At 33.7% G+C, this 13,769-nt stretch overlaps 1 protein-coding gene across 1 annotated transcript in view; it reads right to left on the bottom strand.

Moving 5' to 3' along the window:
• kif13a (kinesin family member 13A) overlaps window positions 1–13,769 on the bottom strand; it is an 80,677-nt gene that overhangs the window by 29,109 nt on the left and 37,799 nt on the right. Inside the window, 10 exon segments of the mRNA XM_051864499.1 lie at window positions 53–139; window positions 1,635–1,765; window positions 2,520–2,654; window positions 3,159–3,269; window positions 5,362–5,574; window positions 6,215–6,326; window positions 8,742–8,854; window positions 9,752–9,886; window positions 10,543–10,630; window positions 12,029–12,209. Of these exon segments, the coding sequence (XP_051720459.1) occupies window positions 53–139; window positions 1,635–1,765; window positions 2,520–2,654; window positions 3,159–3,269; window positions 5,362–5,574; window positions 6,215–6,326; window positions 8,742–8,854; window positions 9,752–9,886; window positions 10,543–10,630; window positions 12,029–12,209 (1,306 nt within the window).

The following is a 13,769-nucleotide window of genomic DNA, read 5'->3' on the forward strand; positions in this document are numbered from 1 at the left end:
TGGTGTGTCAGAGCCTTAATGAGACGCCTGGATGTGCAAATCTGCAGCTTACCTGAAGAAGTGGTTGTTTCCCCACAGGATGCGATCTCCATGCCACAGGTGAACCTTGGAGTAGAGCATTGTGCCGTTCACGCAGGTCCTGCAGAGGAAAATGAGGTTAAAACACCACAATCAGAATGAAACACAATATTTGATTGGAAGCGAAAAGTATTTAAAACAAAGGCCCAAGACTGTGTTCTTGAATTCCTTCATATGGGAATGAACATCCCATAAAAAAAATCCAATATAAAATTGCATATATATTTATATATGTTTTAAAGCCACAGTATGTAGTTTTTCACCACTAGAGGTCACTTATTCAAAACAAAGGCGTAGCTTGATGACCCCTTGATTTCATGGAATTATGGAAGGTGTTGTCTTCATGTCTACAGCCGGCGGAAATGTGGGGTAACGCAGCTCTGTTTTATCATATTAGATACATTTGTGTGTTGAAAGTTGTTATAATGCTACTCTGCGTTCGCTCGGCGGCTGCTATGAGACACTTGTTGCACACTGCAGTAAGACAGATCGATTTTAGGCATGGTAAACCATGGTACTCACGGTAAATCAAGAAAACGAGATTTAAACAATAGACTTACTGTGTTGAGCTATATAACATGATTAGTTTTCTGTTGATGAATGTATCCAAACAGTCGCTCACCTGTCTAATAAAACACATCATATATTGAAGTGTCTTTGGTGTTCCCATGGTTTCTAAAAAAAAAAACTGGAAATCAAGGGTAACGCGGGTATGATGTAATCGAAAGGCGATGCACGGACATGGTCCGTGTCCTGGTTAAAATTGCTTATTTCTCTGGATTTAAACATTCTTGAAAACATTTGGGATAATTTAAGTACACAAGTCAACAAAATATATAACATTGTTCTAGTGGTTTTTGGATATTTTAATCTAAAAAATCTTACATATTGTGCCTTTAAGTTGCAAAACATTCAGAATTATCAGTGTTGTCATCGTTAACTTAAACTAAAAACATTTATATTAATTGATATAAACGATAACAGAATTAAAACAAAATAACTTAAATTTGTATTCTATTTCAGTTAGATAGTTGCCCAAGGCAATATTTCTAATCTTCATTCAGTTTAAGTTAAAGTACTAAAATTGCTAAAACTAAAACTGAAATAAAAAAAATAAATTATGAGAAAAAAAGTAAAAACAAACAAACAAACAAACAAACAAAAAACAATAAGCACACATCAAGTTGACTAACTAAAATGAAAATAGAAAAATTTGAGTGTGTAAGGAGACAAATTTGTCATCTGCAAAGCTTTGTGTAATGTGAAAAAATTTTAAAAATGTAATTTTTAAAAAAGCATGATTTACTTTTTTTAGTTGATTTTGGGGTGAAATGTGACCCAGAAAAACAATGTTTTATTATTATTATTATTAGTTTTAACTTCACCTTCTTTTTTATCTTTATTTGTCAATTACAACATACTCTTTATTTTTTCATTTTATATATTTCGTTTGTTGTTGTTTTAACTGTACATCTGTTTGCAAACACTTTGGCAATACGAATGAAAAATATCCGTCATGCTAATAAACAGAACTGAAGAAACAGTGTTTCTCTTACCTGGCGTTCTCCAGCGGCGTGAGCGTGACGTCTCCATCAGACGTGATGTCCAGCACACAGTGCTCAGACTGGATCCCGATGCCGAACAGCTGGATGTCCTGAGACGTGTCGGCACCCACACGCGTGTGATCCTGAACACAGAGAAGAACATCTCACACGTGATTACACAGCACCACAGCTGTAGCGGACGATAATAACCCTGTTCCACATTAGGTTTAACACAGGCTCTGCTTGGAAACCTAGTGAAGGTGTCTACATAGGGAGCATTTTAAGGCATCAAAAGCATAAAGCACAATGCCTTCTAAGATATCTTGTTTTGGCCAAATTCTAAGGTAGTATCGCTTACATCTTTAACACGAAGGTAATTACAGAACACATTGTGACAATAACCCTGCCCTAAATAACACGCGTCCAGATTGTCTTCACATTATTTGACACAATAACAGCGAAGGACAAAATAATAACCATCAAAGGAAGGAGTAAAGAGGGCTGTGCGTGTTTTCATACATGTGGGTTCAGTTACACAAACATTGCTCTTCCAGGGGGACGCTGTTCATGCCCACAGCTGCACTATTCCTTTCACATTAACATGCTAATTCAACATTGGTATGCCAAGCCGACTGGAGGCGGCAGACAAAGGCCTGTTGTTGGTGCAGACGAGGTCTGGCGGCTGTTCTCACAGGGCCGCTGTACACGCAAATGCACCTTGTACTACAGCGTTGACAGCTATGTTTCGACCTATTGAAGACTGAATTGAATCGAATATTGATTGACTCGTTCTTTTGAGTCAGAAAGAATCAGTTGCAGCCCTCATGCAACCTTCCAATGAAAATGAATAAGCAAAAGTAACAGTGATGCAGACCTCACTATGTATGATCAATGTACCTTCAGGTAGTAAACCAGAAGTTCATTAAGAGCAGGATCAGCATTCAGGTTGACCAGGAAGCACTTGTCCTCTCCGACTTTGATCCCTGATGACTCCAGAGAGATTCCCATGCTCTCCAGCTGCTTCTGGCGCTCCTGCAGAGAACAATGACAGCTGTCAATCAAATCTGACATGTTCTGTAAGGATGTTATTGCTCAAATGGGCTCTTTCCTTTGTCTTGTTTCATTTCAATCATCTTTGACTCAGATATTTCTCCTAAATTTAGATTAAAAATGAGTTTTTATTGAGATCTCTGACTTTTGATTGTTGGCAAATCATTCTTGACAGCAAAAGTTCTCCATTTCATCTCAGTCTAGGAGAAATGACAGATATTTAAGAGAAGTCATTTGATATGTCTTTTCTAAGGAAAATTGAGACACAATAAAATTGTATGCAAATTTCATCCCGCACACCTGTACAATGACAACATGGAGACAAGCAAATGAGTGAGTGTGTGTGTGTGTGGTCCTGGTAAACCCTACATTGTGGGGACCAAATATCTCCACAAGGACTGTAACACCAGTAATTTTTGACCTTGTGGACCTTTAGGAAAACAGCTTATAAATCATTCTAATTGCATGAGTGTGTGTGTGGCACACCTGTGCAATCTCCTCTGTTTTCCGGAGTTTTTCTTCCCAGGTGACCGTCATTTCCTGAATGAGCTTCTCCGACTCTTGGAGTTTCTCCTTCAGCTCAGGAGCCTTCAGAGACTGACAAATATAATACAAACAAACATTATCCCATCAGTGTTATTTCAGTACCTAATATTTTGAAGTAGTGTTTTAATTTCCCATATTCATTTTTTATTTTAGTTTAACATTAAAGTATTAGTGTTCGTATTTTTTTTTAAATATATCTGTATGGTTTTTATTTGTGTTTATTTCAGTTTTAGTACTTCAATTTAAACTATTTTAGCTGAAATAAAATAAGTTAAAACATAGTTGACGATAATAACTGGTTTCCCCATAAGGCTTAACACAGGCTCTGTTCTAAAACCTAGTGAAGCTGTCTACATAGGGAGCATTTTAAGGTATCTAAGGGATGCAGCATGATGCCTTCTAAGATATCTTGTTTTGGCCAAATAGGTTGTTTGCAATCACGTGGTTCTGGTGACGTGCAAAATTAACGTGGAGGGCAAGCAGTGGAAATTAGAATGGAAGAGATGGGGAAAAGTCTGTACTGTGCTGGTTTAGAAAGGTATAAACAGAAAATCACAACATATTTTGGATGCGAACCTTATGTTATGAAGAGGAGTGATTTTTCTACTGAATTGAAAGACTTGACTGCCATCGAGGAGGTAGATACAAAGAATGTGAAGCTGGCGTCACGCCGTGTTCAGTTCTAGTATGGTTTGTTTATATCGCTCTGCCTTTCTGCTAGTGAGGTTAAGGGCAGTATTTTGATTTTCTGTCGTGATTGTGAAAAATGTCACCATTGTAGGTCATTTATGCTAAATCGAGAATTGCAACAGGAGCTCACATCATCGTTCAGGGGAAAAACTGGATGGTGTAATACAATTTTCACCTTTTCTACGTGTAAAAAACACACTATGGGAAGCAGGTTGAGGAGGTGAGACGCCGTATAGCAAATCTAATAATGTCACTGATTGAACCCACTGCCTACCACTCAATAAAATAATCACAAAGCTGAGTGTTTTTGAAAGTGTTGTATGTTGTTTGGTTTAATAATTAACATTACATTTGCGAGTATGACTCTCACTCGGCTTGTGAATGAGTATAACTTGCACGCAGCCACTTTAAAACTGTTCACAAGCTTCTATGGGTTTGATTTGGTTGTCATTTGTTGAAATAAATACAAAAAATAGTGTGTTGGTATCTGTCATAGACTGTGAAAAAGGGTGTCTGTCCGCCGAATGCCCCTCCGATTCTCCTCTGTGGTCATGAATATTTACAAAGAAAACATTAAACTCCAATTACATTTACACCCTTCAAACAAAGAAATGGAGCGACTTTTGTCAGCTTGTTGAACACATTTTTTTATTTGGACATTTTCTACCATATGATGGCTGAAGCAGCAGCACGTGACACTGTTTTCACCGTAACCAGATCAACATTGTGAACAGAATTCTACAAAACTGAAGTGAAAACACCAAATGATCATGCAATGGGATAAAATATCTTCTCTTCCCTGCAAACGATACCATGAAGAATGTGATTATTTAACGAAGTCAAAAACAAAAAACGTAAGCAGGTATCCATATTCGTTTCAGTATCAGCAAACGCAAAACGCTATAAAAGGTGACAACTTTTAAAGTTAAAAAATGAGATAAGTTATGTAAACGATAAAAGCTCATTGTGGTTTCTCAGTTTGATATATTTGAGCAACCATAAACGACGCAAAACATATGAATTTTGAGTTTGTGATAGGATTCCTATATAGAAAAATCACTCCTTGCCCTCCAGCCGCATTTCGCGTGCAGCAATGACGTCATGTGCAAACAACCTACTCCAAGGCAGTATCACCCTGACTATTTCAATATAGACTGATGCTATGGGGTCCATGAAAAAGTTTAGAGAATATTTAAAAAATATTTTTAATATTATTTAAAAAAAATAAATACATGAAAAGAAATAAACACGGCAGTATAGGCAGTATAGTATTGTAGTGAGTAGAAGAAAAAAAAAACATAATAAATGTAACGTAATAGAAACTAAATATTTTCCAAATTGTGTTTATACATGAAAATATGTAGCTGCGTTTTAATTTTTAGGTCAAACATTTGTGTCAGAGATTCATGGTGTGGTGTTGTCCCCTGATAATGTCCCATAACTCTCCGCTCACCTCAGCCTGAGAGAGCTGCACTTTCAGCTTCTCCACTTCCTCCCGGAGCTCTCTGATGATGCGGGCGTTGGGATCCTCATTGACCACGGCGTGGTTGACGATTCTCTTGGCTCGGTCGGCGTACCGCAGCGTCGACAGCGTCTCCTCATAGTTGTCAGCAGCTGGGCTGATGGTGGCAATCATGGCCGTTTTACTGTTTCCACCGAGATTGTCCTGTATTGAGAGTGCAACAGTTGGTTCAGGAAGTAAAAACTCATTCATTTTCTCCATAGGGAAATAGATTTGTAACAACAGCCTTTAAAGATAGAACAATTATAAGCTATGAGGTTGTTAACCCATGATATATAACTCTGTTGAAACACCTGAATTCATTAAGTTCAGTCTTTTGTCTTTTTGTCTGATTTTCAAACACATTTTTGCTTCAAATCAAAGTTTGTAATGTGATTCACCTCGTAGCTGGTTGGCTTGGTTCATGGCTTATAACGTTTTAACAAAGACTTTTTTTAAAATCCCTATGGGAAAAATTAATGGGAAAAAAAAAATACTTCTTGAATCAACAATCAAAAAGTGGGAGGGCACAAATGCACTCTATATGAATTTGAGGGTATGTTTACACGACAACAACGTACTAAAAACGGAAACTACAGACGACAACTTGTCAAAACGATCCCCGTTCACACAGATCCGCGAAAACAACTAAAAACGCTGTATTCTGCTGCCAGGCCAGTAGTTGGCGATGTCACTTTGTAAAGAACATGCTTATAGACTGAACACGTATTACACATGCACATGACATCACCGTTTTCACAAATTCACGTTTTTGTAGTTCACACAGAGATGCAGACACACTCACCTTGAGCAGCCACGTCAGCACTGAGTCTCTGTAAGGCACAAACTTGTTCTTGCCCTTCCCTGCAGACTGATCAGCCAGAGCAGAGATCACACAGCCCAGCGTGGTCAGAGACCTGGAGACACATAAAACACCAGAGAAACATCACAAATGTCAACTCATCAAAGGGAGGGTCGCAAATAGAGCTGGTAGGCTGATTTTTCTTCAATTAAAGTAGGGATTCCCACACTTTTTTGTCAGACGAACCCCTTTGAGCTAAAAATATTTATTGAAGTATCCCTGAGACTTAACAACACATTTGCATGTTTACTGTTCTCTGATGTCGGAGAGTGGTCACATGACATGCAGGTAAACAAATAAAATTCTTTTTAGTAAGTGTTTTTATGAAGTTAGTATTTTATTTTGGTTGTTTTTATTTTTAAATTTACATTTTATGATTTAATTAATATTTAGCATTATTTTTTTTAATTATTTTAATTTTAAAATAATTTATTGTAATTCAACATTTTTATGATTTAATCAATTCTTACTAAGTGATTTATTTTTAAATTATTTAACTTTTTTAATTAACTTTTTAGTATTTTATTTTGATTGTTTTATTATTTATTTTAACATGACATTTTATGATTTAATTAATTTTTAGTTCATATTTTATTTTAACTGTTTTTATTTTAAATTACATATTTAAATTCAACATCTTTATGATTTAATAAATTCTTATTAAGTGTTTTATAGAGATCGACCAATATATATCGATTTACCGATATTTTCCCCGATATTTAAGCATTTTACCATAATCGGATATCGGTTTTGTAATATCGGATTTACTGATAAACGCCGCCATTTTGTTGGTGTTTTGAGAATTGCGCGCAGGATCGCCATTACAGCGCATCTGAGGGGAGACGAGACAACGGCGTGCACAGGTAAAGTATATTTACCTGCTTTGCTGTAATTAGTAAACTTTATTTAACATAACAGCCATTAATGCACAAATTAGATGTGTTACATAAATGCCTGAAATGTAGCTAGTTTATGCAGCTTGTCTCTAAGAAATAGAGACAAGGTCACAGAGCCACGTAAGATAATCCGTCATGTCCTGTCCAAATAAAGATGTAACTTTGCATGAATTAAATAATACAGCCATGAATGAGCACATGTTGGAAATGAAATGAGATTTAATTCTCTCTCTGTAGTCTGAGCTAATCATTAGTCTCATCTGTATTTTGCTGTTCACTCAGCGGGTTGATGCTCAGGAAATGCTCCTCCAGCACGGCCACCGCATGTAACTTTTAATAAGATTCACTTGTTTAATTATATAAACATTTACTATATAACCATTAATTCGCTAATAAACATCCAAGTAAATGCAACTCTACGGAAATTATTTATTATCTCCACGAGCGATCGCAGTTTAAGTATAGTTCTGTGTAAATGCACAGATAAACAGCGCTTTGTCAGCAGATATTTCATAATCTAGAACAACAAAAACATTATTAATAATTCTGATATAACATACCACTTGAGAAATGCAATAAAATACAACGTTTTGTTTGTTATATTCCAATATTCCAGAGAATATTACTCAGTTATTTAACATTATCCAGCAAATTATTATTCTCTTTTAAACAGCTTATAAATCTACTAAAACTGTAGTTTAAAATGAAGTATTACATTTCTGCAAAGTTGATATGACTCCTGGTCTTTAATTTATTTTCTCCATTTGAAAACATTAGACATTCTACATTTATTTTGCTTATTGTTAACATTAGTGTTGCTGCTGATGCTTTTTCTAAATACAATTATTTTTTGTAATATGAAGATTAAAATTAACATGAAAGACAAAAACAGTTTAGTAACAATGCACTTTTTTATATTTTTTTTATATTTTTTAAGATTTGTTTTGTTTTCTATGCAAGAAGGGAGTGATTGTTATAAACAAAATGGTTTGTTCAGTTCAGTGGAGTTGTAATCATGTCAAAAACAGAAGTATAACGGTAAATAAATATCGGTTCTGCATATCGGTTATCGGGCACATAAACACACAAATTATCGGTATCGGTTCTAAAAAAAAAATCAATATCGGTCGATCACTATTGTTTTATTTTGATCGTATTTTATTACTTATTTTTATTTGATTTTTTTTTTTTTTTATTTGACATTTTTATGATTTAATTAATCATTTATTTTTCCATCAACTCACTTCTTGCAGTTCCCTCACAAACTGGGAAACCCTGAATTAGAGGATCCATCATTGCACATGATGCAGTTCTTTCACACAGCATCTATTAACCTTCCATTTGAAGATGCTCTTATTCATGTGTGTTTGTACAGACGCCTGCTTTATTCATTTTGTTGATCCTAGCGGCAGCTTTTATCCTGTTATCCTTTATTCTTTCCTCCTAGCTGAAGTTCCCAGACTGCATACAGCAAACTGTCAACATCTTGTTCATTTTTCAATTATTATAAGCAAGTGACAAATTTCCTTTGAAAATGGCGAGCATCCTCAGTCTGGAGTCAAAGCTGCTCTTACTTGTTGATGTTGCTGCCTTCCTTCAGTCTCTCTCCAGCAGCTCCAGTCTTAGACACGCGCTCGCTGCCGGCCAGATCAACCAGACTTATCTTGCTTACCTTCTCTCCAGAATTCTGCGTTCACACACAAACACAGACAATCAACAACTTCCTAAATCAGCACAAATCAGCCCAACATGTGTGTCTGGTATAGATCAGGGCCCAAAATGAACACTTTCCAAGCATTAACTGGATATAACACTTTATTAGGAACTGCAAATAAAATTACTGCACTGTTTAAATCATATGTAATAATGATAATCTGATGGAAGTGATGTGAGCAATTGAATTTAACTGTCTACTAAAGAAATTACGTCGTCTACTATGACTTTTGAAGTGAAGTTAGGATGAATGACATGTTTTTGTGACTGACTCATATACAGTAGAGGCCAAGAGTGATGTCCAGCCTAGGAAAATTGACATCTTCACCCTTTATTCAAATATTATAAAAGATTTTGCTAGCATAATGCGTAGTTGTGCTTGGAGTCAAATGTTTTATTTGTAATAACGCAATGAAATTGTGCCGACATAATTGTATTTATACAAAAATATTCTGAACACATGCAAAAACAAGAGAGGACCAACAAAATATTAATAACTGATTATGTTGTAGTCAATGTATGCTTTTTCATGTCAGCTTTTTTTTTTTTTTGCATAGTAAAAAAAAATTGCCTTTTTGACAAATAATTTTGTCAGATAAATACCTTAAGTTTAGTGTTTTCTTCATCCCTCATATTTAAAATATTCTCCTCATATTTTGATGGTTTAATCAAACTTATAGGGTCATTAAAAACAAATATCCCCTTGGGACATCCCTCTTGGACACTACTGTATGTGGAAAAACTCAATGATTGCATGCATGTCACAAATAAACAAAACTGCTCAATAATTCTATTGTCATTAGGGACAAAATATATACTGTAATAAAAACAGCGTAAGTTTCATTGCCATATTTTTGAGTGAACCACCGACCCCAGACTGGAGGTCATACAGCGTTTGCGTGACGATGACGCTGAAGACGGCATGCGAGCGACTGCTCTCCTCGTTCATGTTGGTGGCGGCTACTGTGCGTGATTTATTCCCCTCCGACATCAGAGATTCAATGTCCTGCGTTGGTGGGAAATGAGAGAAACATGCAAATAAATCATATGCTGGACTCACAGAAAACAGAGAATGTTCTCAGAACTTTGGCTAACGTTCTGGCAAGGTTCTCTCAAAGTTATGATCAAACGATCTTCCAGTAACATTAATAGAACGTTCAGTCAAAGTTCTTTAATAATGTTCTCAAAACGTTAGCACAAAAACATTATTTATACATTGTTCGTGGAATTTTTTTTCTGAAACGTTTTTCAAAATGTTTAGAGAACATTCAAAAGTAACGTTCTCATAATGCTTGCAAAATGATAAAATGGAATGTTGACATTCGCATAACCACGAAAAAGCATTTTTAAAACATTTAAAAAGACGTTTTGTCAAATGTCACACATTTTACTGTAAGTGGAAAGAGTGAGTGAAAATGACATTTCTAATCCACATCAAAATGTGATTTGGTCTGTGATTTTACTCTTTTTTACAAAGAACTTTGCCGGTCTGAATAAAGCCCATACGTCACTGTCAGAGACAGACAAAGGTTTCCTACAGAATTTTGAGAGAAACATCTAAAACAAAGTTGAAACTTAAATGAATCAATGAAACAACTGAGACTTTCATGAAACTCCTGAGGTCAGATTTCAGAAGAAAACTGCTTCAGTAATCATGTTTACCTCGAAGCTCATCACAGCCAGCTGAGAGAGCCCGTCCACATACGGACCCAGGACTTTATGTTCCCTGACCTTCAGAGACTGTCTGCTCCTGTACGCAAGGAAGAGAAGCCATGTTAGAAAATACCATTACAATTTCATTAGGACCTTATTAAAGGTGACCTATAATGCCCATCATTAGGACCTTATTAAAGGTGACCTATAATGCCCATCATTAGGACCTTATTAAAGGTGACCTATAATGCCCATTTTCAAGATGTAATATAAGTCTCTGGTGTCCCCAGAATGTGTCTGTGAAGTTTCAGCTCAAAATACCCCACAGATCATTTATTATAGCTTGTCAAATTTGCTCTTATTTGGGTTTGAGCAAAAACACGCCGTTTTTGTGCGTGTCCCTTTAAATGCAAATGAGCTGCTGCTCCCGGCCCCCTTTCCAGAAGAGGGCGGAGCTTTAACAGCTCGCGCTTCAGTTGCTCAACAACAACAAAGCTGGAGAATCTCACAAAAAAAAAAAAACTTTTTTACTAATTAAATATCTATTAATAAATTATATGTATATGTAAATGTAAAAAAAAAAAAACAATTATAAAATTTAAAGATTAAAAAAAGTCAAAAAATAATAATTAAGGTAAAAAAGGCATAAATAAAAATCAGAATTGAAAATGCAAAGTATGAAATTATAAAAGAAAAACATTAAAAAATTAAGTAACATAATTAAGCCATAAAAACAGGACAATAAATAATTTACTAATTAAATTATAACCATTGACACATTTTAAACATATATATTGTAAAAATTAAAGATCAAAATAATTAAAAATTAATTGCTTTAAAAAAGGAAAAAATAGAAGATGTAAAGTACAAAATTACAACAAATAAAAAACGCGAAAAACATTTTTTAATTAACATTTTAAAGCAGGACGTGACAATTTGCTAATTAAATTATAACTATTAATTAATACAAACAATATATAGCACAAAATAAGAAAACAATTAAAAATGTTAAGATTAATATAAAATGTAAAAATTAATTTGATTTAAAAAAGGCACAAAAAAACAGATTTGAAAATGTAAAGAATAAAATTGTAACAAAAAAAAAAATCATAAAAAATTAGGCCATAAATAAAGTCATTAAAATAGGACATGAAACTATTTGCTAATAAAATTATAACTATTAATAAATAAATATATATATAGTACAAAAATTGTAACATAAAAAATTATTGAAAATGTGAAAATAAAAAAGTGATGGACTTTAAGTTAATTGAGAGCACCAGCACATCTAAGTGTGAAAACAAAAGCTGTAAACTCTCACTAGATGGTGCAGGAGGGCTCCACGCGTCTGTCTGCGACAGATCAATGACCGCCTGCAGATTTAAAGACAGCTCTTGTGGATCATGTGATTCTCTACACCTGTGTGAACTTGAGGAGAACTGAGAACTCAACGTTTGTGCTTTTTGTGCCCACTTCACATTATGAATCCGCTCACCCTTTGGGATCCAGCAGGTCTCTGACTTTTTCATTGTAGATCTCCATGAACGAGACCTCCACCTTGAAGGAATGGGCCTCGTTCTGCTCTTTGGAGACCCTCTCGAACAGCGAGCAGCAGAGTCTCGGGATCAGTCCTGGCTGCTCTCCGTTGCCCATCATTGAGAAGGATTTCCCAGAGCCTGCCAGACCACCAACACAATGTTTCAAAGGTTAGAGGACATTATCTCACCCAGCAGGCGTGTTCACACACGTCAGCCCACATGTAAAGCTTGTGACGGAGGACAAAATGCCGGCCTGAGAACTAGGACAGGAAGGCAGAGGAAAGACACAATGTGGTGCGTCTGCGGAGGAAAGACAGACACTGAGCGATTCAACAGTATGATTGGAAACACAGAAGCTTCCTGTTCATGAACGCTGAAACATCAGGCTGATATTTACCCACAGATCACGTGCCACTATGGACACTTATTAAATGTATTCTGCTTTTAAAAATGTATTTTTATTGAAATACTTAATTTGATTTACAGATTTGAACAGCAAATTATCCAAATGAGCCAGTTTTATTCATTACAGATCACTTTCAACTGTAGTACCTGGCCAAGATAAAATAATTAAAAATAATACAATAAACAAATCTATTATATTAAAATAATTCAAAAAATCTGAAATAAATCTAAAAGATCTGAAATACAGGAAAAAAATATTTTTTTTAAATTACAAAATTAATTATTTGAATTGTTATTATTATTATTATTATTATTATTTGTGTAATAAAAAATAAGATTCAATCTTTTTTTCTATTATTTGTTTATTACTTTTTGTCTTAAAAAAATGTTTAGACTAAAAGTAGAAAAGATAAATTGTAACTTAATTTTCTCTTTACATAAAATAATAAATAAAAAAATAAATATAAATAAATAAATTAAAATAATTAAAAATCTGAAATAAATCTTAAAGATTTGACAAAAAGAGAAAACATTCTTTAATCTGTTTTAATTATTTTTTATTATTATTTATGTATTAAAAATAAAATTCACTCTTTTTTCTATTCTTTGTTTACTGATTTTTGTCTTAAATGTTTAGACTAAAAGTAGAAAAAAAATGTAAATTTTTTTCTTTACATAAAAATAATTAATAAATAAAATATAAATAAATTAAAATAATGAAAAAATGAATAAATATGAAATAAAACTTGAATGTAAATGCTTAGACTAAAAGTAGAAAAAAGATAAATTGTAACTTATCTTAATAAATAAAAATAAATATACAAATTTATATAATTAAAATAATTAAAAAATAAATAAATGATAAATAAATATGAAATAAGTCTTAAAGATCTGAAACGGAAAAATTATTTGTAATTTTTTATTATTATTTGAATTATTATTATTATTATTATGTAATAAAAATAAGTCTTAAAGGTTTAGACTAAAAGTAGAATTGTAACTTATTTTTTCTTTACATGAAAATATTTAAATATAAATAAATATTTATTTAATATAATTATTAAATATAAATAAATATAAATATTTTCCTAGGTTTCAGATCTTTAATGTATATATTTCTTTTTTATACTTTCTATTTTATACAAAGAAAGAAATCAGGATGAATCTCATTAACTACCTAGAAATAAAAAACATTTAAAAAATTAAAGAAAATGAGAATTATCATTGAGAATAGTGCGAATCTGAAGTGAAAAATGTGCTGTGTCATAAAAAAAATGCAAAAAACAACAACAA

Source organism: Ctenopharyngodon idella, chromosome 16 (assembly GCF_019924925.1).
Source record: "Ctenopharyngodon idella isolate HZGC_01 chromosome 16, HZGC01, whole genome shotgun sequence".
NCBI lineage: Eukaryota > Metazoa > Chordata > Actinopteri > Cypriniformes > Xenocyprididae > Ctenopharyngodon > Ctenopharyngodon idella.